Below are 24,875 nucleotides of genomic sequence, written 5' to 3'. Positions count from 1 at the left end.
GGCAAAAGGAAAGATGTTTTCTTTTTCCGTGCTGGATTTTTTTTTTGTTTCCGGACAGCTCTTGATGTGCTTCTCTTTGACTGATTGCTCTACATGAATGGGAACTGAGCAACAAAAAGAGAGGTTGTGAACACGTATACTGCGATTGTTGCTGTATGTACCGATCTGAACACTTGCCACTAGGAAAGACAGATGGCTTCGATTTTAGCACTCCCCTCTGCTAGCGGGCACATGCAATCAGACAGCTAAGATCAGCCCGACGCTGGTGGCTTGTTCAGAAAGTCCCCCAGTTACCAAAGGTTCATCAGGCACGTCCAGGCGGAGCATAGCAGATTTTGTGCTACCACTGGTTTTGTTTTTTTTAATTATTATTATTATTATTATTTACTTGCAGAAGTGACCAGCTGAACGTCGGGGATTACATCAAGTCGGTGAATGGCATTAACCTGACCAAGCTGCGGCACGACGAGATCATAAGCCTGCTGAAAAACGTGGGCGAAAGGGTAGTGCTGGAAGTAGAGTACGAGCTCCCGCCAGCCGGTGGGTGCCTCTCCGATAACGCTACTCTCTTTTCTTGGCTGCTTTTTGTCCTGGGATACAGATGGGCTCGCTCGTGCATTAGCCGTGGTGGCCAAGGCAGTATCCAGGGGCATTTTGACGTTCCGCCTTCATCTGCTCGCAGCGCCGCGGTGGATGCTGCAGAGCTGTGTGCAGTCGGAGCAGAGTGCTTTTTCCGGCACAGTGGGTGCCTGTTCATGCACACCGCTGGGAGATGGCTGATTAGGTCTGTCTTGCCTTGGAGTGACTCGGTAGCACAGGCCAATCTGCCTCCTGATGCTGCCGCGGCTTGTTTTGCTTTTTGCCTTTTGGAGCATGGCTATGGGAGGTTTTGTTCAGTCTTAAACATGTATTGCCGGATCCTCTTTTCTGAATTGCGGCAAGGGCTGTTATTCCTCAAGATGCTTTGAAACGTTATGTGTTTTCCGAAGGGAAGCTGAAGCAATCTGCTTTCGGGCTAAGGAGCCCTGGCAGAAGCTGGCAAGCCCAACTGGCACTAACAGGGCTTGTGTCCTGACACGGGAGACTATGTGCTCTTGCCCTCGTTTGTTTGTTCTGATTAAAACAAATTCCTCGATAGGAATTTGTTTCTCAAGTTTCTCATCACAGGCTTTCCATTGTGAAAATGATCTCCCCAGTTATTACTCACGCAGTTACCCAGATCAATCAGAGGATGATTGGCCAGAAGAAATAGAACAGCTAAAAATAAGATGACAGGAAAAACAAAACTGATGAAATCTAAACATTTTGCCCCAGATAGGAAGCTATCTTACGCTTCATAGCTTTGCTATAGCTGCTGTGTTTACGTGAAAAGTATCGAATATATAAATGATCGTATAAAGCCCCAAGAAGAAAAGAAAAACGCAATCTGAATTAGCTGAATCTCCATCCATCAGCCCTCTCTGTTCTGCTGTAAATGTTAGTTAGCTTTTGCATACAACCCCGGTAAAACAAACCCTGTGGTTCAAGTTTTCCATGTTGTCATACTAGGAGAGATGACAGCTCTTAACCTTCCTCCTTAGCCGGGAGCCTGGCTATCAGGAATCTGATAAGCTGTATTTACCAGGGAAGGAGCAGTGCCAATACCGCATGGCTCGATCAATAGCAGCGATGCGAAATGTCCCCGGCTCTGAACGGGCAGGGAGAGCACGCTGGAACAGTCACTTCTCTCCAATGAGATTATTGATGCTGTTTATGACTAATCCAAACAAAGAGGCACTGCAAAATACAGGGAATTGTCAATTATTGCCTTGCTCCAGTTCATTGTGGGCTTTTATCTGCGGCGAGGGTTTGTTATTGCTGCGTGCACCCGCCTCCCTCTCTCATTCTCATTCCCTGGGCAAAGAGCAGAAATAGAGTGCAGTTCAATCGCTTGTGCTTGTGGGTTTGAATTTTTCTCCCCACTTTGTAATTTCCGGCTTTGGAAGAGACCTTCCAAGTCCAAGTCTGGTTTTCAGGCCACTGTGTCATATCATCTCTTTCATAAATAAACCGAGCCCTGTGTTAACACTAGCTTAGGTTTCCCTGCTCCCCGCTGATCTTACGAAAGGCTGTCGCAGAGCTTCACGCTTGGATGCTTAGGACAGAAATTGGATGGTTTCTGAACACATTTGTGGATGCTTTATACCCTTTTCTCGGTATGTGAGTATCACCCCTTAGCTGGGAGCCTTCCCGTGCCCGGAGCTTTTCCCTTCTGGAGCATTTCCAGGCTGTGTCCCTGTCAGCAGTCTGCGTGCAGCCGCAGGAGCAGAGCGGCTGTGCGAGGGACAGTGTTTTGGGGGTTTATTTGCCCTCGCTGCAGCCTGGTCCCCAGGGCCGCCTGCCTGCCCGGCAGTACCGTGCCTCCAGTGCACATCTTTTGGGTTAGTTTATCCCTAATTTGCGTGCAGGTTGCAAGCCCTCAGGGTGCTTGGCAGTGAGGACCAATGTGGTCAGTGAGGACAGTGGAGAGATTTGCTTCAAAAAAACCACCCCTCCTAAGCCAAGGGGAAACGTTAGCGCGGACGTGCCTAGGAGAGCCTTCAGCTCCGATTTGCCAGGCTGAAGTCAAGCCCCTGGTCTCTTTTCTGATTATCTTTGTGGCCATTCATTGCACTTGGTTTGAAGCTTAGGAATTGATCTTTTTGGAGCGGACCAGGCTGAAACGCCTTGTGCGGTTCTGGATGGAGAAGAGTGGGAAATTGTCCCACATTCACCGCAGTAGTTCAATAAATCATTAAATAGCAGGGGATGGCAAGGGACGGAAACAGTTTCTTTCTTTTTCTCTTTACTTTTGTACATTAAATAGTACTGTGTATTTAACATAAAATTACTGATCTGCCCCTAGGATCAGTTTAAAGTATTCACTTAATCTTTTTTTAAAGTCAAAATATGAGAGGTAAGGGAAAAATAACCCAACCTTTTGCACTGAGGATTTGGGATTTTCATTTTCTTTAAGGTCAGCCGGTGACTTGATTCCTTACGTTACTGCTGGGTTTTTTTAATAAGTTTCCATCTGCGGCAGAAGCTTCTGGCTTTTGAGTAATGCTGAGCACATTAAAGCCAGTTGATAAACGAGATGGTTTTACTTGAATGTCAGAGTATTAACCAAGACAAATTTGAGGGGAGATGCACAACACCAAGCTGGTGAAATCATCCTAAAACATGATGGTTGGTTCTGATGAAGGTTCATGGGTCCAGGTCAGGCTTTTTTTACCTCCAAACAGAGAAGATACAATATGCGTATGGGGCTGGACTTTGATTTCAATGCCCTTTGGATGCGTTTTGGTATTATTTTGTAGGGTTGTGTGAAAAAGTGGCAACTGGGTCTTTCTCTCTTCCCTTAGTGCCAGAGAGCAGCGCTGGCATTATTCCCAAGACCATTGAGGTGTCCCTCTACAAGGAAGGCAACAGCTTTGGCTTCGTGCTGAGAGGTTAGTGGCTTCTCCAATGGAAAAAAAAGAGCGAACAAGCGCTGGCAGAGGTGATTTGTGAAGCAGGAAGAGAAAAGTAGGAAAATGAATGTCATAAACCTCAGCTGAAAGCGAAAGCGTGTCCTGGAGAGCATCCCATGCAGCCTTCAAGGGCTGCCGGCTGCCTAATCCAGGGCAGTCTTTTTGCTTTCAGGCTGTGTCAGCTGTTACGTGATAAATGTCTCTCCTTTCTCGGCACTCTCATTCAGACTTTCAAACCTCCAGTGACTTACGGCTTTCCCGGTTTGATTACAGGGGGAGCCCATGAAGACTGGCACAAGTCCAGGCCGCTGGTGCTCACCTACGTGAGGCCGGGTGGCCCAGCAGACAGGTAACGCTCGCGTTGCGCCTCCAGCGTTTGCTTTCGCATGACAGACCAGCAGCTCTCACCGTGCTCTTGGACGTGTGTCCTTCTTGTCCTTCTTGCCCCAAGGCTTCTCGTTGTCGTGGTGTGGAATGACACAGATTGCGTGTGGGGAGGAGGGGTCCAGTGCTCGTAGGCTGACCCGGGTGTAGATGTTATAGTTATAAGCAGAAACTGCTCTTCCAGAGGCAGCCGCTTAATTGAACCTGTGCAGATGAAGAGCTGATGCTGTGTTAGAAACCAGGAGGCGGCCTATCTGTTCTCATGCTGCTAATTTAATGTGATGGGCCTGGAACTATAAATAACCCAAACCGTTGTCCCAAGGAGTGTTCGGTTCCTACAGGATCGAAGTAATTGACTTTTTAATATATATAAACCCCCCCATATTAAAAAAAAGATAATATATATAGATATAGAATTATATGAAATATATATACACAAAATATATAGCTATATTATAAAGATGCATAAACATATATAGAAAATACATCTGAATATAAATAAATACATATGTATACAAAGACAAAAATTTTCAGTAACTTTTGCCTGTGGCTTCCTGCAGGGAAGGGTCCTTGAAAATTGGGGACAGGCTGCTGAGTGTCGATGGGATCCCTCTGCACAGCATGACCCACGCCGATGCCCTCAACATCCTGCGGCAGTGCAGCCAGGAGGCACTCTTCCAGATCGAGTATGACGTGACCATCATGGGTAAGGCGGAGACGGTTGTGGTGGCGTTTTCTCTGACTGCCTGGAAAGTATGTGAGACTAGAGACAGCAACGGGGATGCTCGCTTTCAGTGGAAAAATTGCTGAGCAGTGCGCTGCCAGCATGGGTGTAGGGCGTAGAGTTCAAAGACGGCTTAGTTAAATGCATTTGAGATGCCCGTATCCGATGATGTGCCTCGATGGGAACGATGACTGATTTTAGAGGAGGGGGGGGAAAAAGGGGCTTTCTCACGTAGGCAAAGAGGGCATAGAGTTAAATCAGAGTTAAAGGGTGCTGGAATGTCGGTGGTCCGCCAGCACTGGAAACAACGGTATTAAATATGTGTAGGAGAGAGAGCTGCAAGCAGGCAGAGACTCGATGTGGCTGCAGCTTTGGTTCTGAATTTTGACCCTGCCTAATTCTAGAGATGTTCCCTTTCTTAGAAACGTTAGTTCAGATCTGCTGCCAAAATAAATGCGGGGCGATCAACTGATTGACCCCAAAGAGGACAGGATTTACTGGAGGGCAGAGGATGGGTATTTCTAAAAAATGTTCTGCACAGTAGATACTAAGTTTGAGGGTTGGGAGGGTTGGTGGTTTTTTTTAATATTTTATTTATTTGATTTTCAGTTTCAAGCTCTGGGAAAAGGTTTATTATTAGCTACTGTAAAGTCATTTTGAGCTGGGTTTGTGACACACAGCTGTTCCTGCAGGGAGCGTTGTTAATGAGTTTAAGGTTACCACAGAGTCCGAAGCTGTGTTGGCTCTGGAAACTCGTTGAGCTGTGCATTAGATTTTGATGTTCCATATACGTCTCCAGAGGGTTTCTGCCTCCACTGGAGCCGCAAGCTGGCCTAGGTTGGGGTTTTTTCCGCAAATGTTGCAAACCAGACCAGCACCCCTGAGCCTAGGATCCAGCAAGGAATAGGAATCCATGATATCAGGTTGTTCTTTGATTTGTCAGTGAGGAGGGAAATAAAAAGAATCTGCAGCTCAGAGAGTTTAATACCACGGTACCCCCAAGGAAAGAGAGCTGAGAACACCAGAACTCGCTCCATGCAATGTGCGAGAGGGTTGCACCAGGACGAGGGACCTCCTCGTGCCAGCCCTGAGGGCTTTCTGCTTCCTTTTCAGTCTCCTTTCCCCAAGCTTTCCCCTCCCTTTCGGCAGAAACTCCACAAGCGTGGACATGCCGGGTCTCCCCTGGGGCAGGAGGCTGCCAGGACCTGGGCAACTGTGTGCCACGCAGGCGCGTGCTCTGCTGGGAGAGCTGGAAGGAAAAACCTGCCGTTGCCTGCAACCTGCCTGGCGTCTGCCGTGCTGCGGGAGCAGCTTCTCTTTAGAAATTGGCTGCTATTCATAAAGAAGAGGAACCACTTAAATGATGGAAAACAGAAGCTACCCAAACCCTATTTTCTACCTTTCTACGTGCTTGTGATTGTGGTAGCTCTGCCGCGGTCAGTGAGGGATGCCCGTTCCTCTCCTCGCAGCCTGGCAGCCCTGCCCGGGCAGGGGGCAGGTGGAGTTAAGGAGGGATTTTGCACACAGCTGTCAAGTCTGAGCAGTAGCAAGCAATTAATGGTGCGTGCAAAATGGGCTTTTGGGGGTTTTTGTTGTTTGTACGGTCCCCTGGTGCCTATGTTGCAGAAAGTTGATTGTTTTAAAACCTGACTTAGAGCAAAAATAGCCATGAAGGTGCCTGGGTATTTCTTCTTGAGTAACTCTCCCAAGTAAAAATGTTAGGGTTGAGTGAACACAGAGCCGTGGCAGGGTTTTATGCAGTGATTCTCCATCTTGTGTTGCTCTCCATCGGACCACGGCCACGTGCTTCCCAAGATGTAAAACCAACCCCTTTCTTAGATAATTTCTGCGTAGAAGGTTCTTCTCCCCAACCCTGTAAAGGGATATGCTTGCTCTGCTTTCTTTTAAGGCAAGATGATGTAGAACGTTTAGCTTAAAACAGTCTCTGCAGACAGTTTTGCCAGGCAACAGCTAATAACTGCAACAGGAGATGAGTGCGTCATCCCCAAATCACAACTATTGCAGACGTTCTCTTTCCCAGCCACAGCAAGATGATGAGGGAAGGGAGGAGCAGGTGCTGGAAGCCGCGTGGGGATGTTATTAGCCTGAAGGGAGCGCTCCTAATTCCCATTTTGAAAACTTGGTGAAGGGGCTGGAGGGACACGTGGCCACACAATTCACTTGACCCTTTATAAGAGCTGGGGACGTCACCATGAAGTGGTGCTCGGCCTGTTCATCCCCAGGGAAAATAAGAGTTTTTTGCGTCGTGCTCGCTCTCCGCTGCCGCCGTTCGCGCTGGGGTGGTGTGGGCTGACCCTCGAGGAGGGAAAGTCGTTTTTCTGCATCTGTCCTTGGTGAGAGACCAAGGCTTCTGCGGGGGAGTGTTGCGTCACGGCGTTCCCCAGCTGGCTGCGTGGTTTCCCAGCCAAAATTGTGCGCTGAGGACGAGCTGCGTGGGGCCAGCCCTGCTCTCGGTGCGAGGGAGGCGGCAGCTGCTTGCCACCGCCACGGAGCATCCCCCGGCGGTCGGGCTTTCACCAGGGAGGCCAGTGTGGGATGGGGCCGCAGCAGGCTTTTAATCAAATTGGCTGAGATTTCTCAAGGCCACCAAAGGAATTAAATTAATCTGCCATTTCCATTTAAAAGGAGTGTGAACTGTGCGTGCACCTCCCTGGGGCATCGGGAAAATCTCCGCCCTTTGCCAGATAAACGTTGCAATAAACAGATGCTTTCCCGCTGCCACGCTCTATCTTATGTACCTTAAAAAAAAGAGGGGGGGGGGAAGGGAAGGGGAATAAACCAACACCCAAACTGATCAGCCAGAAGCTGGTGGCATTTGAATAGTCACTCTGTAAATAAGCCGCGTGTGCCATGACACGAGGCACTGGGCTGCAAGCCTTTAGGGTTGACTCATGGAGGGGGGAAGCTCTCTGCCAGACATAACGACTGAGCAAAGGGATTTGCGGTGCCTTCTCCTCCTCTCCCTTCCCCCTGCCTGCCCGTTCGTTTTTAGGATGGAGACTTTGAGGCCCGTGGGGCTCTCCTGCGGATGGAGTGGAGGGCTGGTGGTGTCCCACAAACAGGTGACCGCTCGGCGTCTGCTGAGCGGTGACATGAAGTAGGGCCTGAAGAAAGGGGCCCGTGAAGTCAAAAGCCTCCATGTGCCTGTGAAGCCAGAGGGATCATGAGCCGCTGGGCTGTGTCAGGAAGGGAGCAGCTCCCTGGTTTGGTTCTTCTAAAAGGTTTTCTTTTCTTTTTTTTTTTTTTGCATCTGCAAATGGAGTGCCTTTTCCCTTTTCCCTTTCCCCTTTTCCCTTTTCCCCTTTCCCTTGTATTTTAGGACAAGTTGCGTGACAGCTGTGCCTCAGTTTCCTGATCTGTAAAATGTTACCATCCTCCTCTGGGAAGCACAATTCATTGCTTGCAAAACACTTTCATACCCTTACCTGAAAATCTACAACACCCATGTAAGGCAGCATATGCATGTGTGGTTTTTCTGTTTCTTCATAACAAAACCCTAGAGAAATGATGCAAGCTGATGTATCCATATTAAACTCGGTGTCACTGGCCTCAGTGATACTTGTTCTGCAACGGAGTGATTTTTGGCCCTCAATACATGCTGAGCAGCGTTTGAGTTGAGTATCTCATGAGTGCTGAGCCTCCAGAACAACTGCTTAGACTCTCTTGGCTTGCGAGAAAGGATCTTGCTTTAAGTAAGGTGAGCTTTGCTGTGAAACGCAGGAGAGCCGCGGGTGTCTTTTCCACAGATGCCGGATGAGGTTGCAGCCGTGTGTGGTGTTGCAGAAACACCTCGTGGTGCCAAAGCAGCAACGCCAGTTGACTGCCTGCAGTAAGGTGATTGCATGGCCTGCCCTGGCCTCTCCGTGTTTCTTTTAAATTAGCTTGGGTGTAATAGCCCCATGTTAATCACGCCTCACAAATATTGCTAAATAGCAGACTCCTGACCTTTGATTTGAGCCAAGTCTTTCCCTAGAATAATTAATAGAGGCTTGGCTGGTATTGCCTCAACAAATGCCTCTGAAATGGATTTGGAGCAGTTCTCATCTATGCCGCTGGGGATGAGAATTAAAAGGGACGTCAGGGTGGCCTGGGTGATGGGAGGCGAGACTGTGGGCTGGAGGCAGGGCTGTGATTTCCTACAGTCTTATCGATGCCTAGATCCTGGCATGGGAGTAGGTACCCAAAGCTCTTTCTTCTCACCATTGTGCTGAGACCTCCCGGGGAAACGCTTGGTGAAGCTGAGAAGCTTGGACGCTGGGTAAAACCGAGAGGAGTAGGTATTTGCCTTGGAAAGAAAGGTCTACCACTCTGGCAAGCTTTTTTCATGATTCTTTTTTTTTTTCCTGTCTCCTTCCCATCAGCTGGAGGAATATAAATCTGTGTCCCTCTGCAAAAGATATGTGCTGGACACATATGGACTGCAAAAACAACGTATAGCTGATGTTTGCTGTTGGAAGAGATCCTCGGTGTCTTGTTGCGTCCTTTGCTAACAAAGGCTTAAATGCACCTTCCGCAGGCTTTAGCTGGGTGCTTTGTGCATCTTTTGATTGAATGGGGCTGTGCTTTTTGCCAGGGCCTGCGGGTCTCCCCAGTGGTCCTTTTCAACAGAGAATAATCAGTGTTTTATTTGAAGCCTGCATAACCTTTAACATGGCTCATTCCTCCTCCTCCCTCCCCTGGGAAAAAGGGCACTGTGAGTGACCAGAGCCTGAACATCTCCTGGCTGATCCCCGGGGGAAATTTCCAAGGGAAATTTCTTTCTCCAGGGGCTCAGCATCTTCGACAAATCTCAGGAAAGACCTCACTGCGGCTTAGCTTCCAAGATCTGCATGAATGCTCCTGATTATCAGAGAGTAAGGATGAGCCATGCATCAAGTTTTGGAGCCAAGTAGCATCAGCATTTTTAGTGGAGCATAGCTTTGGAAGAGAAAAGCCTTACTATGAGTAATTAAGGGCTGAGGAGGCATCAAGCTCTCAGGGGCTGTGCTGGCCTTTCCTTCAAAGCAGATGGCTGGGCTTCTATGAACTGGTTTTGTTGGGGGGTCAAACTACCCGTGGGGTGCTGGTTGTGGGTTGTGTGGTGGTGATAACACGTTTGCGAATCCAGCCTTTTTATGATGGCTTTAGTTAATCTGGAAGCAAACGTGTAATAGAGGTGGAGGGAATTTCTGTCTAATCAGCCAGAGACACGGCCGTTCTTCTTCCTCCCCCTTCCTCAGAAGAGATGAATAGGTATGGCGCAGGCTCGTGCGAACAAGTGCAATGTCGTAGGAGTTTCCTAGTCTCACTTACAACATCTATTAAGCTTATTGCAGAAATGCATCTTTTAAATATGAGTTACCCCTGTATTGTCTGATGGGAGAGAGGAGGCTTTTGTAAGCACGCGGGTAGGTAGCTCTGTGTCTCTGCTCCCACTGTTGCACTGGGGGAGCTGAAATGAGCAGTTGAGGCGATATTTCAAAACTGGTGCTGAAGCACGTAGGATTTGACTGACTTGTGTGCTGGTCATCAGTTTTTTAAGTTACCGTGTGACACAGACTGTAGGATGTCCAAACTACAGGTTTGCTGATACATACGGCAAGTCATCGCTATCGGGCGACCCTCTGCATTTAGAAATGGGAAAGGCTGTATGAGAAATGTCTTCAAGTGCTCCCTTATTTTGCAGATACTGTGGCAAATGCTTCAGGTCCTTTACTAGTTGAAATAGCAAAGACTCCAGGGTCTACACTAGGAATCACACTGACGACAACCACGCACCGGAACAAGCAGGTCATTGTCATCGACAAGATCAAGCCGGCCAGCGTGGTGGACAGGTACAGATCTGAACAGGCTGCTCCTAGCTCTGCTTTTCCTTTCTCCACTGCTTTTTTGTCCCTTATTAGTTATATACCATTCTTCCCTGTCTTGCCTTGAAATGGCCATGTCCACGCGTTCTGAGCACTAAGCATGCTAAAAATATCTGACTCAACACCAGCGGACACTCCTCAATGGGAATGAACGTAACTCGGTGCACGTGAAAGCTGAGCTCTGTTTTAAAAACCTCAGATTGGACTGCCCTGGAGCTGTGGAATGGCAAACACCTATTCTGGAGACTTCTGGCTAGAGCCTTTTCCAGATGGGCAAGTCAGTGAGTGGCCCTTTACATGGGGATGCAGAGTGACAGACCATGATGCAGCCCCAGCCGTGGGTAGTTGTCGCTGAGCTGAACTGCTGGCTTGTAGGACTTAACTACATTGCTGGGTGAGCCCTCAGCCATCCAGACTCGCTATGAGTGGGCACTATTAAAAACTTAAAAGGTCTTTCCCGAGCCATCAGCAGCACTGACTCAAGCACGAACCATCTGAGTTGGTGTTTTGGGCAACGCTTGAACTTCAGGTTCAAATTGGAAGTAAAAAAAATGAGATACGAAAATAAAGTCACATGAATTCACGCGGTCGTTCACAGTTGGATTTTGTTTGTTTCTGCTCCCCACCGTAAGGACAAGTTTTTTGTCCGTGTGTGTAATTACCTCTCTTGCTGTTTCCTTTCCAGATGTGGCGCGTTGCATGTTGGTGACCACATTCTCTCCATCGATGGCACGAGCACAGAGCACTGCTCCTTATTAGAGGCAACTCAACTTTTAGCTGCCACTTCAGAAAATGTCAAGCTGGAGATATTACCTGTTCACCAAAGCAGACTGCCTTTGAAGCCTCCAGAAACAGGTGTGTCCTCTGTGCAAACGCTGTTGGTTGCCCTCAAAACTCACTTGAGGTCCCTACTGGGGTTCTTGCTGCTTTTGAATGCTGGCAGCAGACTCCAAAGAGAGACATCTGTGGAGGAACAAAAAAGATGTTTTGATGAAATGCATGTGATTAGATGACGTTCTTCAAGGATGTGAATAGGGGGAAAAAAAAAAAAAGGTAACATCTGTGCTTGAATGGGGAAATTGGAGTTGGGAATCCCAGGGTTCTGCAGTGCTGAGTGCTGTGCAAGCTGCTTCCTCAGTACCTCAGATAAGAGACGTTAATGGAGAGGGAGGAAAACAGCCTTGGTGCTGGCAAATGTATTTCCAAGCTCAGCTTTCATTCGCTGGTGCCTGGTAAGGCTTTGTAAAGGACGTGTCATTAGCTAGGCAGAATCCTGCTGGACTTCCTTAGGAAACGCAAGCGTTCATCTTCTGGACCAGCCTGAATGGCCGCTGTGTCTGAGCAGCCAAGGAAGGGTAAAGTGAATGCATCTGTAGCTGCTGCTTTCCACCACCCCCCACCAAAGAAATACTGGGAAAAAAAAGTGTGTCTCCAGTGAAATCGAGGCCAAAATGCCTGTAAACGTCACTAGGAATTCACCCTGATGAGCATCCTTATTGCCCACCTTTAGTTTCTCCTTCCATGGGGAAGACTGACTCAGGCTCACGTATAAAGCTCGTTGTGGTCAAAGCCTTAGTACTAGGAGATTTGTTGCAACTCTTGCATGTAGTCTTTTTACAGCCTGTACTTCTGGTGTTGTAATTCACGTTTTTCAGGTGTGACTGTTCAGTGCCAGCCCCTTTTGCAACCATTTTCAATCACTTGTCCCTCAGGACCACGTATTTTAATAATATCGGTGCTCCGTAGCCATGGGCACAGCTCTGTGTTCCATTCCCTTCTAGGGCAGTTTGGGGAAAGAAGGAAAATGTCTGTGTTGTCTTCTTTAACGGGATGCGATGAAACATAAAATCTAATGACATCTCCCTGTCTAGAAATAAACCTCTTACATGTCCAGTCCAATTTTTGCAGAATTAAAGCAGTTTAACAACGGGGATGGATGACTTGACCTTTGTGCCCAAGAAAAAATGGAAAGCTGTAATCCTTTTTCAATGGCTGTTAAAATAAACTGTTTTCCTCCTTCCATTAGTGCCCTCGTCCTAATCTCCTTTCAGAATATATGCATTCAGGAGCAGCTCAGAGAAGGGGGATCTGTGGAAGGGCAGCTTGGTGTGTTCAGCGCCTTTTTACCCAAACCTCCATACATCAGATCAGTCTCCTGCAGTGGAAATGCAGAACACAAATTTAGGAGAACAACTGAAACACATTAACACCAAAAATAAGGGATGTAACAATTGTTCCCATTTTTGATTAAACTCTTTAGCCCGTGAAGGATCACAGGGAAGGATGCTGCTCATCCGCACGGCTGTTAGGAGGCAGAGGTGTGTGGCTGGAGACCAGTGCTTGGGCCTACACCTTCCCCAGCGCTGATGGGGATGGGAAAGGGAGGTGGTGGGGACAGAAGGGCGAGCGCTTTGGCCAACAGGAGCAGCTCGCCAAGCAGTGCTCCTCGGTGGTGTAACCAGCCACAGCGCCGTGCAGCCCATGGAGAGCAGCTGAGGAACCGCACCAAAGTTGACAAACTACATTCGGACCCGGGAGAGACGCTGCTTTGTGCTCCAGACACCAAGTGCCAAGTCCACAGGCTGGTTTTTTTGAGCTTAGGGAAACAAACAGGGGCAGGAAGGAAAAACGGGACATGCGAAAGTGAACTGTCATGGTTGGAGAGAGAGTGAAGCCCAAGGAATACAGCCAAGGAGAGGAGACCGTGCAGACACATCCCTCTTCAGCAGTTGCTGAAGTCCTTCCAGTGTGTGCCTGTGTGGGGCTTGTCATTATATTTTTTAAACGTGGCTTCTCGTGCAATCAAAATCCAGCTATTGAGGAGGTGGAGAGGGATCTGAACCTGCAGCTGCCACGCAAAAATACGGTCTGATGCTGAAGCACGGATTTGTCAAACTGAGTTTGCTTTCTCTGTGGCAATGGGGGCATTGGAGAGTTTGGGGGAGGATTACGCCCTGCTCCCAAGATCAGTGGGAGCGGGTGGTGCCTGGGAGCGGTGCTGGGATGGATGGGTTTCCTCAAGCAGGGATGATGTACGAAAGCATGGGGAAAGCTGTTGTAGGTTTTTGTCATGGAATTGTCCAAAATCTCTTCTCTTTCCCAATGCACTGACATCTGAGTTTCAAAGGCACTTTTTTCTGTCGTGTCAGATATAAGCTAAGAATTTATAGACAAATGGGAGAGCTTTAATTACTTTAAATGGATTAAACGATTTTGTATATATGCCCATAAGCTCTGTCCCTCATGTTCAAAGTATTTAATTTTATTAAGAACTTTCCTTTTTTGTCTAGATGTGGCTACATTTATTCATTTGATTTTTGTTTTTACAAGCTGCCTGGCTCTGAATTTACTTTGGAATCCACAAAATAGAGACCCCAGAGCTGGAAGTGGATTTTTTGAGAGCTTGATAGAATAAGTACTCAAGTCACTAAATGTTTAGCAAAGACTAAATATAATCATTATATTGGCTGGAAAACCTGACCTAAGTGATTTGATGCCTGTGATGCATGCACAGGAAATAGATTTCCACTGTTAAAGGCACTAACAGATGACCTTTAGATGAGATGTCTGGGTGGACTCACTAAATAAACTGAGTCCCTGTGGCGGGTTTGCACTCTCAGAAAGCTCTGGTGGTACCAGGGCTGGTGGCGTTTCTGCCTACTTGGAGGACACAGAGCCTGGAGGAGATCTCATCCTGGAAAGGTGGTTGCCAGTCTCTGCAAGTTGGTTGCGAGGTTAGGAGCTCTGGGATAACTCGTGGCTCCAGTGATGCTCTGCTGCGGGATGTCGTTCACGCTTAGCTGAATAAAAGAGACAGTTGCAGTCTTGCTCATTAGCCAGCCTCTTGGAAGAAACGAGATCCAGACAGCAAGGTGCAGGGACTGGGGAGAGAAACCCCAGCGCTGCTGGGCAAGGAAAACCAAAGTGACCCTGTGCTGCCCAGGGGCCAAAGGAGCGTCAGTGAGAACAGACAAGAGACCTGCGTCTGAGGGGTGTTTGAGGCATTCCAGGGTAGACCTGTGGCATCGTGACCTGGTGTCGCAAAGCTGCAGTTTCTGGGACAAGGGATTTCCAGATGATGGATGTCACCTTGCAACAGATTTCTGCCAACATGTTCTGGGCTGGGGTTAGGGTTGAAGCTAAAGCAGTTGCGAGGCCTTGAATAGAGTCTGCCATGTTGGTGCCATGTTTTAATTTTGTGTTTGCTACAGCACTGGCATCTTCTCCTGTGTTGGTGGCCCTCTGTAATTGCCTTTAAGCAGTGGTGTATAAAATCCCTTTTGTTCTGGTGGGCTGGAGGTGGCCCTCTGCTGCCTCTCTCTTTCTTCCATGTGTGCACCCTGTGATGGATTCCCAGCCAACAGCAGCTGCAAAACAACCAAACACTGGAGCCAGGCAAAGTGCTCAAAGCAGTCCTTGGCATGTGCAGAAGGCGTTGCGCCTTGTCCCCGGGAGGGCAGCTCCGGCAGCAAGGTGGGAAACAGCACAAGGAGGTTTCCCCGGCGCTGTCGGATAATGCTGATGGCCTCTGCGGGGAAACTTGTGGCTGGAGGGAGCTTCTGCACGTCGCACAACAGACTGCAAATGGAAATGACATCTGTGCCCTGCCAGCATGGCTTAGTCAGGCCGTTGTCTCAGGATGTGGAGTTTTTCATGGGGAAAGGGTGAATTTCTGCCACTTCGCATCAAGTGTCGTGAGGTTATGTGGGGATGCGTTTTCGCTGCTGGTGCTTGACACGCTGTGGCTGGGTCCTGATTTATTCAGAGCCAGTATAGGGCTCTTTTCTACAACATCCTGGCTTATACTTCTTACCTTCTGTTTCTCTCACTTCTCCCTGTCTGTGGTGATTTCTGCTCCCCTGGGTGCCATCAGTCAAGGTGCAGAAGAGTGACCACCACCACTGCTGGGATCCCTGTGTCAACTACTGTCACACCCACCACCCCGGGCACTGCAAGACACCCACTTGGAACCAGACATCTGGACAGGATTACTGCAAATGTAACCTCAGCGCACGGCATTGCCCCTGTCCCCGCGCATGCCTGTTTGTGTGGTGCCCCTCCATTTCCTTAAGACCCAACTCCGTAGCCTGGCTTGTCACTCGTTTCCTCCTCAGTCACCTGAGTCTGTTTCTACGGGTCCAGTGCTGAGGTACGAAATCAGTACCTGCAGCCCAGCACGTACAGATCTGGTAACTGCAACGAGAGCAGAATGCTGGGCAGACCCATGCTCCCGTCCTCTAACCCCACACCCCGCTGCCTGGTTTCATACGGCAAAAATGAGTTGCTGTGGGACAAAGAGGGCATCTCTGGTGACGTGTAGGAACCGGACACAACAACGCATGCAGCTCAGCCCTGGTGCCACACAGCATGTTAGCAGCAGGATTATGCCTGCTTCAAAATCTGTAAACCCAACTCTTGCGGGAAGCAGGCTCTGTTCAATCCCAGGTTTCTTGTCTCATGGCAGCAAGATAGGGAGGAGGAGACATTGCGCCGTGTCCGAACTGTGGGAAGTAAACAGGGCAGATCCATTGCCCAGCAGCTCAAGTTCAAGCCATGGTTTCTCTTTGTATGTATTTAAGTTTCGTTAGTGCCATCATGCTAACCTGCTGTTGGCTGCCCTGCATCCATGACGCGCTTCTTACTTGCTGGCCTGGATGCTGCAGTGACAGGCAGCCCAGTGACACCAGAGGGCAATGTCCATCCTGAGCCCAAGCTTACCCTCACAGCTCTCCTGGAGCTGCAAGCCCAGGACAAGGTTCTCACATTGACTTGAGCCCTGGAGCTGGGAAGGAGGAGTGAGTCAGAACCCATTAGATGTTTGGTGAAGACCTGTTGGGTGAACCTACTGCTGCACGTCTCTCTGCGCATCCTTAACATGCTCTGTATTTCCCCAGCTCTGGTGGCTGCCAACTTCTCGTCTCCCACCATGAACGCGCAGGGCTTCCCCTGCCAGAACTCGAACACGCTACCTCGCAGCTCCCACCCCATGAGCCCCCGCACCACCATGCTGAGGAGGAGGCAGAAGAAGAAGGAGCACAAGAGCTCATGTAAGAGTGGCAGTGGGCTGGGGCTGGGTTGGAGGGGGTGTGCAAGCTTGACTTGCTGTCCTTATTGTCCTTATTGTTGACTGTTAGCTGGGTTAGGACCGCTCTTCTCGGTATTGTCAGCGCCTCCCTTATCCTCGGTCACAGTCCCCACCGCTGCCAGACCGAGGTCTGTGAGCAGACCTGCTATGTTGACCGTGGCTACCCTGACCTTCTGCCTCTCTCCCTCTCAGTGTCGCTGGCCTCCAGCACGGTGGGTCCTGGCGGGCAGATAGTCCACACGGAGACGACAGAGGTGGTGCTCAGGGGAGACCCTTTGAATGGCTTCGGACTCCAGCTCCAGGGAGGCATCTTTGCTACCGAAACCCTGTCTTCCCCACCTCTCGTCCGTTTTATTGAGCCTGACAGCCCGGCAGAGAGGTTAGAGACCTTGCCCTTGGATGCTGATGGTGCTGCTGCTGAGCATTTCATGGTTTGGTTTGTTTTCTCTCCTCAGAGGCTCATTTAGATATTTACTATCATCCTTGTAATATCTCCCATTCTTCACTGGGCATGGTTTACTGTCACTGCCATTTCTGCACTCGTCGGCTGACCGCGGCCTCCCTCGCATCCCAGGTGAACGTCTTGGCACCAGGCTGCGGCTGTTCTGGGAGGAGGAGGAGGAAGGGAGTGTGTGTCTGTGTGAGAGTGCCATTCCCATTCCTTTTTTTTTTTTTTTTTTGTCCTTTCTCTTCAAAAGATAAAGGCTTTGTCTGGGTGCAGAAAGGGGAAAGATCTAAACGAGTGGGCTCAGGGAAGTGTTTTCTGCCTGGTTTTATGTAGCAGAGCCACCCCAGCTATATAAATTGGCCTCAAAGCCAGGGTTTTGAGCTGCAGAGGAGGGCTCTGGTTGAGGAGCAGATAGGTGCTGCATTTAAGAAGCACTTTTGCTTTTGGCTCTATAATGCTGGGAAAAGAACGGAACAGAGGAACGGTGTTAACTGCTGCCTGTCACCCCCTGGGGCACCGGGAGCAATGACTCCTCCGGCGGCTGAGCCTAAGCTCAGGAGCTCTGGCTGCCCTAGCTAAACTTTTCCCAATGCCCTTGCTGGCTGGATTTAAAGTCTGTTTGAGTGTCTGTGTGCTACAACGTATATGTCCTCTAGCAAGGTTTTTCTTACTTAATGGACCAGGTCCCAGCATGGCTTGAGCTCTTGTGGGGCAGAAAGGAGAGCTGGTCTCGTTAGGCAGATGAAATAGCGAGGGGTGAGCAAGCTGGCACTTACGCCCCCGTGCTGGTTTCTCCTCCCACCTGTGATTTCCACTGGTGGTCCATCCTGCCTAGGGCTGCCTGAGGTGCAATGATGTGGCAGTGCTCAGCGCCCGCTGCAGACCCTTCCGTGGAAGGAGAAGTCTCCGAGGGCCTCATCAGCATGTGCTGATGGTTTGGTGTCCCCAGGCCAGCCTGGGAAAACAGCACACGGGGGAGTCGTACGTCAGGGAAAGCACCTGCAAAAGGAAAGGCAGGTCCTCGCCGTGCAGAGCGGTCTCTGCGTGGCAGCTCCTGCAGGCGGCCGATGCAGAGGCAGGGGGGAGCACAAGTGCCTGGTGCTTGTGCCTGTGGGAGGACGGGGACAGGAAAAAGAGTTGTCCTGAGCGATACAGGTTAAGAGAGATTTCAAAAAAGCCTTTTATGCCTTTTGAGTGTTTGTTTGTTTCTGAAGCGGGTTTAAAAAGGAAATTGATGGCGTTTTGTTTTTTTTATCCTCTGTTACCAGAGTGAATTTGGCTCACGTTCCAAAGCACCAAACTCCTTTTATAAATCAGGCAGCAACAAAGCCTGCTGTCCCAGGAGAGGAGGGAGATGTGCTGAAATCCGCCTGGCTTTGTTTTATCCTCTTGCCAAGCCTGGAGCAAAAGCAAAGACTCGCGGCGCAGTCTCGCTTGGCTCTAATGTGTCGCACACGCTGCTCTCCTTGTGGGCTGCCCACCCAGCAGGATTCGCGCTCTCCTGGCCGCCGCCTTCTGCCTTCTGGCAACAGGGAGCAATGCTCTCTGCGTTTGCAGCCTGGATTTGATTTGGGGATTAAATCTCTGGGGTATATTTCTTCCTTTCCTAGACTGTGCTGCTCTTCCTAGCTGCCAGGAAAACACTATCTTTCCTCCCATCTTGAAGTGATAAGTGCACTGGCTTTGCAGCACGGCGAAAAAGGCAGTTTTATGTTTTCATTTCGCTTCTTGTTTCTTGCTATCCCACAGAGCTTGTTTGTTCCATCCTTCCTAGGTACCTTATTCCCTGTCCTTGAGAGGTTCTGCTGTAACCGCAGCCCAAGACATTAGAGCCATTTTTCTCCCCTTTACCAAGCCGGGCTCTTGGCTGAGCTACGCAGTTGTACTGCAATTGTTGCCCTTTGCAGAAGAGGGTGAGCGGTGGGGACACAGGGATGGGGCTCAGCAGCTGGGTCTGTCCTGCGTGTTCACACTCTCCCGTGCAAGACCTGTGAATCCGAGTGTGCTGTTGCACAAGGGCAGGATCCACAATCGCTTGGTCCACCTGGCTTGCTGCGGAGGAGCTGCCTCTTGCATGTCTAGCAAATCTGAGTGCTACCAGGGAGGAGGATGGCATCACCCTCTTTTCAGGGAGGTTGGGCTGCCTCACATTTATTATCTGCTTCGTCCTAGCTTGTGGCAGGCAGTTTGAAGCAAAAGCTGTCACCTCCCTGACTTGTGATTTGTTTTACAGCCAATAGCCTCTAATAGACCTCCCTCCCCACCTGTTGTTTTGTTTCCTGGGTGCAAGATGAAGCCTCTGGGCTCCAAATGAGACAATGATTCAGCCCCTGTTATCAGCAGGGAGGATGGAATAGGAAGATGCCTGACGTCCCCTCTTGGCTGCCTTGAAACACGCAGCTTTTGTGTCCTTCCTGCCCCAGCTGTCATTGACAGCAGTGGGAGAGTGTCTGGCTTCTCCATCCCGGTATCCAAAATCAATGCTTCCTGCTGAGTTACATGTTTTCTAGCTCTACTCAGACACAGTTGTTTGATCATTGTGTTTCTGGCTTTTGAGTATGAATGGTTTGCAAAAGGGAAGTTTAGCAGCTGGGTGAAGCTGTCAGCGAAGCTTTGATCTTTTGGGGGCTGGAACCCACCCACCAATGTGCGCACACAGATGTATAGACACACACAGATGTGCACGTCTGACCTGGGTAGGCCAGCTCCGGGGCATGAAAGAGCACGGCAGATTGGTTTCTGTAGCCAGCAATGTCGCCATGGTCACAGCTGCGGCTGCTCACCCCACAGCTGGAGTGACTGTGCAGATGCTGATGATGCTGAGTAAGATCTTTAGCACATATCCTCTCCAGGGCTTGGATAGGCGCTGCTCTGTGTCTAGCAAGACACCTCCACAGCTCTGTTGCTGTCTTTGAGCCCAAGGAATGAGTCATGACAAAATGCAAATCTCTGCAATCCCAGGGAGACATTCCCAACGTGGACTCCAACACATCCATAGGGCTGTCATTTACTCCAGGAGATGTACTTTTGTCCTTTCTGATTTTTAAGCACTTCTCCCATGATCTCAAAGCACTTTGTAAGCTCTGATGTTAGACTGCGCATCTCTGAGACAAATGCCCTCTCTTTGCAAAAGCCGTCGAAAAGGTTTGTGTGGGATCCCACAGCAGAGCCGAGGAAAGGTCTGCAGGACCCTTGGCTCCCTGGGACCTGCTTCCAACGCCAGGGCACATGGCAGCTGGAAACGGGTGTCTCTGGAATTATTCTGAAGGGTTAACAAGGCATGTCGGGTCTCCTTGCATTTGTGGAGGGAGCCAGAAGGTTGTGGCTTCACTCCGCAAACTTTTATAAACCTGCAAGACTGCAGCGTAAACAACTGTGGTCGACCGAGGATAATAGTAAAAGAAATAAAATACTTCTGACCTAACAGAGCTATCGGCTGTAAAACACCCAGGCAGATCTACCTTGAGTGACGAAGCACAAGAGGTGGTTGTTTTGTGAGAGGGCAGCTCTGGTGAGAAAGGTGGCAAATGTTTGCCGTGTGAAAGTATCCGGTGATCTCCCAGCCCTCGGGGCTGCAACAGTGGTGCCAAAATGGATTGTGTCCTTGTGTGACCTTGAAATGAGAGTCATATCTGTGGGATGCACAGGTTGATCCCTCCTTTCCGAAAGGTGCATTTTGGCCATAGCAAAAGAGAGCTCTCGGTGCTGGAGGAGGCACCTCTGTCATAGTCCTTGCCGTCTTTGTAAGCTGGTATTTCCAAGTGCATCTATGTGGCTGCATAGTCCAGTAAAGGACTGTAATTAAACTTGATGTAATTTATTCGCAAGGGTGGATTCATTTATACACCGTGGAGTTGTCTGTCCTAATCCAAGTCTCCTTGAACAAACAATTCTGAATTTACATCTCATAAAATAGCCAGCGTTTTTCCATGGATGGCATGGACTCAGGCAGCAGCATAAATATACTGCAAGTTTAATACCTTCCTACCAGTCTAATAACCTCCCTAGGCTCTCTCCAAACTTGCTCACATCTCAGCTTTTGATGAGCCACTGGCAAAAAATGTTGTTCTTGTGCATTCTCCTTGAATTTGGATGCGTGTCTTTTTTCTTGATAACCTGGCCTTTCGTATACATTCTGTTGGTTGGAGGTGAATAATGCAGTCAGTGTCTGTTGCCTTTGATGTTATCTTTGTGTGCCTGGAAGCTGCGGTACCATGTTTTCTTACAACTGAATCAGGTGTGAGTGATGAAGAGTGGCTGGAAGGATTAGTGAAAAAGAAGCTGTCTTCTGGGAAATATCAGTGGGAGCTGACATCCAGAAAAGAGAGGGCAAAGGATGTGCTTGATCTTTAAAGAGCAGGGGAATAAACATTCCCTGGGGAAGGCTCGAAACAGGATAGCTAATGCCTTCTGGGAAATCTTTGTGGTAACATAACTCCAAACGTAGAGGTGAACCTTAGACTTGTTCCCGTAACCCTCAACCTATTTTGGGGACCGCTCTGTAGCTTATGTTGGCGATGGAGGAGGAATGGTTTCCCGGGCTCTGTTAAAGCGTGTTGCCTTATAGACAGGTGATAAGTGGAAAATCTGAAAAGATGTGGTTATAGCAAACAGCTGACGAAGGGTATGGAGGAGAAGGAAGATGAGCAGTTGCCCATGGCTGGTCACCGGGATCACTACACTCTTTATTTTGTAGAGCTGTGAGCCAGCTCAGTAAGGTGGAGGATTGTCTTGCTGGTGTTACGGTATATTTAAAAAAAAAAAAAAAAAAAAGAAGGGAGGGCGAATATTGAATGTAGTCATTCACGTGTGAAAAAAACCTTGCTTGTAAATACAGAGGGGTCCCAAGAGACGAACCATGCTGTAGCAGTACATCTGCAACGTAGCCTTGCCATCATTGTTTTTCTTGCGAAGTAAAAAAAAATCTGCTGATCCGTGCTCTTGGAGAAAGTGGGTCTAAACCAAAAACCCCAAAGTGCCAGTTGTGGTTATATTGGTGCAATATCGCATCAGAATAATATTGGCCTTTCAAGGCAGTTAGGCAGTATCAATGTACATTTGGCTTCTAGAAATGCAATTACAAGGGATAAATGATTATCCAATTTGCTGAGACATTTCGGCGAGTTCATTGGATTGTAGCTTCAATATTAGCCATGTATTAAGCAGAGGACTCCGTGCAATTTTCAGTGCCATTAGTTTCGGTTTCAGAGGGCGCAGGCACATGGAAAGAGCCATGTACCGTTAGATAGGGTAGGAGGGCACGTGCCTTGTGTTTATCACTCTCATCTCTTGGACACGGTGTTGACTTTTAGGAAGGTGAGGGTTATTATTTTTATTTTTCTTCCTGGAAATTGCAGGAAATATGACCAAAAATGGTTATTTAGGAGCAAACTATGTCTGAACTTAAGCAAACCACACGGGTTTGCTGCCCTGTGGCCTTCCAAGGGCTCTTGACACTGGGACGGGCATTGCAGAATGAGCTATCTTCTCTTTGGGGCCACTTCTGCAGGTTTTGTCACTGCTCTGTGTCTTGTAACAGATTTGCTTGGGAAAAGTAACTCATGCCTGGTTGTGGGGTTGTTTTTTTTCTCCTTTCCTCTTTTTCCCTGCCTACTTGTTCCCTTTCCCTCCTTTCCCAATGTGGACTGCAGGTGTGGGCTGCTGCAAGTAGGAGACAGAGTCCTTTCTATTAACGGCATTGCGACTGAGGATGGAACTATGGAGGAAGCTAATCAGCTTTTGCGTGATGCTGCGCTCACGAACAAAGTGGTGCTCGAGATTGAATTTGATGTTGCAGGTATGTTGCCAAAGGAACTGCTGCTCCGCGCTACCAGCAGGACTCTGCCGGTGCCTTTGCTAACCCGTAGGAGGGAGTGTATTCACACAAATACATGAGGCTTTTGGTAGAGCTCAGAGGGAAGAGCGAGAAGACCCTGTGAGGACCTTTCCCATTTCTCATCGTTCTCTAATGTGCACCGAGGTGGTGGGTCCTTGTTCTGATCCTTTCATAAGTGCCTTGTGCTCGCCACTTGGCTGAGATAAGCCTAAGTAGTAGATGAAGAGGCCACCTGCACTTTAAATATTTGCTCATTATTACAAATAATATTAATTTATGGCTTTGAAGCAAGGAGGGACCCAAAGCTATTGGCTGGGGCTAAAGCTCAGCTTTGTATTTAAAAAAAAAAAAGAAAAAAGTTTTTTCCCTTTTACATTGACAGAGCTGCCTCTGTCTTGAACTACAGCATGATGTGAGCACTTCGCTTGACGTTCAGAGCATGTATTTTTAATGAGAATCCAAATTTTAACCTAAAGTCTGCAGGGCCTCACATAACAACCTTATTTGAACCAATAAAGCTGAGTTTTATGGGCTTGTTTTTCCTGGTTCCAAAGAAACTATCCATGCAACTGAAAACTCTCTTTTTTCTCCTATTTTCTTTTTTGTCTGTTTTTGGTTTTATAGAGTCTGTCATACCCAGCAGCGGTACTTTCCACGTTAAATTGCCCAAGAAAAGAGGTGTAGAGCTTGGAATTACAATCAGCTGTAAGTATTGCTCAGACTTGCGCTAGCAGTTGCAAAAGCCGCTGCTTTCCACCCTGGCACATCACAGGGCCCCAACGGAGAGAGATAAGATTACGTGGGGTTTCCTGGTAGCGCTCACGGTGCTTGTGATATATCCCAAACTGAATTAGATGTGTGGTTCCTGCCTCCACGAGCTGGCGGCTGCAGAGAAAAGCAGCTGCGTGAAGGGTTGGGGCAAAGGATGCGTCTCAACTGATCGGCTGGTCAGTGCTGCAGAATAATATTATGTTATATTATATTATTAATAATGCTATTTTTGTTTCCTTGCTCACAGCTGTATTGTGTTCCTTTTAAAAAAGAATTCCCTGGATCTCGTGGGATCCTTGCAGGGAGAGGTGTGGAGGGAGGAGAGTAAGTGTGGGGTGAACTCACAGCTTGAAGGGTAGAGAGGGGAAAGTGCCAAGATAAGGAGGAGGAGGAGGAAGAGGATGGCTGGCCTTAGAGGTGGGGGGAAGGCACTTTAGGGACAGGAGGGTGCTGGGCAGGGTTTGCTGGGAGTCATTGCGTTGACGAACCCCAGCCACGGAGGAGGACACCCCCATGCCAGGACTTGGTGGGCAAGGAGAGAACGAGACATAAGCCTTTTTCTTTCTTTTCTCTCTCCTCTGCTCACTCTTGATTAATTATCTTTGTTTCTCTTCTGAAGCGTATTTTTCATTTAAAGACCTTCTGGCCTCTTTGGAGAGGATGCTGTAAGGGGATGATATAAGCAGATCCATCCCAAATTTCGGGCCAACTAGAGGTCTCATTACGCCTCGCATCAGTGAACTATTCCGTTATGGCAGATGTGAGCAGGTCTCACGTCACTCATCCCTCTTTCACTGCTGGGTAAACTGCGTTGAATCATCTCGGATTTGCCGTGCCCAGAGGCCGCCACCACCTCTCGGCTGAAACAAAGCAACTTGTGAAACTGCAGTAATGGGATCTTGCGCGTGAGCCCTCAGGAGCGTGGACCCAGCTGTGTCTGGGGAGCGGACTCGCTAGGGACACTTTAAAAGTAGGTTTCATTAAAATAGATAAGCTGTTTGCAATTACCTCTTGGCGTTTACAGCGTTAGTCAGTGAGTTAATTGGAGGTGTTCTGGTCTAAGTGGGGTGATTCTCGGGAGTGATTTGAACGTGGACAGGGTGATGGCTTTGCACCCTGTGTTATTTCTTCTCCCTCTTCCCCGCTTCCCCTATTTGTGCCATGAGGATAATCCTGAAGAAATAACAGCACAGTATTTAACATTTGACTTGGTAGCAATTACTGTCTGAAGACATCAAAGCGCCTTCCGAAAGCAGCGCGGGGTAGCTG

The 24,875-nt window shown here is 48.8% G+C and overlaps 1 protein-coding gene across 4 annotated transcripts in view; it reads left to right on the top strand.

The window, feature by feature from the left end:
• Positions 1 to 24,875, top strand: part of GRIP2 (glutamate receptor interacting protein 2) — an 86,280-nt gene that overhangs the window by 28,937 nt on the left and 32,468 nt on the right. For all 4 annotated transcript variants that reach the window (XR_008468750.1, XM_054216562.1, XM_054216560.1 and 1 more), the window contains 11 exons: positions 395 to 540; positions 3,384 to 3,470; positions 3,765 to 3,840; positions 4,436 to 4,581; positions 10,286 to 10,433; positions 11,152 to 11,321; positions 15,340 to 15,465; positions 16,361 to 16,513; positions 16,744 to 16,930; positions 22,651 to 22,796; positions 23,460 to 23,540. Coding sequence is in view for 3 of the 4 variants with exons in the window: in XM_054216562.1 (XP_054072537.1) it covers positions 395 to 540; positions 3,384 to 3,470; positions 3,765 to 3,840; positions 4,436 to 4,581; positions 10,286 to 10,433; positions 11,152 to 11,321; positions 15,340 to 15,465; positions 16,361 to 16,513; positions 16,744 to 16,930; positions 22,651 to 22,796; positions 23,460 to 23,540 (1,466 nt within the window). In the remaining variant the exon portion in view is untranslated. The remainder of the gene's footprint in view (positions 1 to 394; positions 541 to 3,383; positions 3,471 to 3,764; positions 3,841 to 4,435; positions 4,582 to 10,285; positions 10,434 to 11,151; positions 11,322 to 15,339; positions 15,466 to 16,360; positions 16,514 to 16,743; positions 16,931 to 22,650; positions 22,797 to 23,459; positions 23,541 to 24,875) is intronic.

Source organism: Rissa tridactyla, chromosome 10 (assembly GCF_028500815.1).
Source record: "Rissa tridactyla isolate bRisTri1 chromosome 10, bRisTri1.patW.cur.20221130, whole genome shotgun sequence".
Taxonomy (NCBI): Eukaryota; Metazoa; Chordata; class Aves; order Charadriiformes; family Laridae; genus Rissa; species Rissa tridactyla.
Note: the sequence above shows the minus strand (reverse complement) of the source record. Positions and strands in the feature narration are given on the sequence as shown.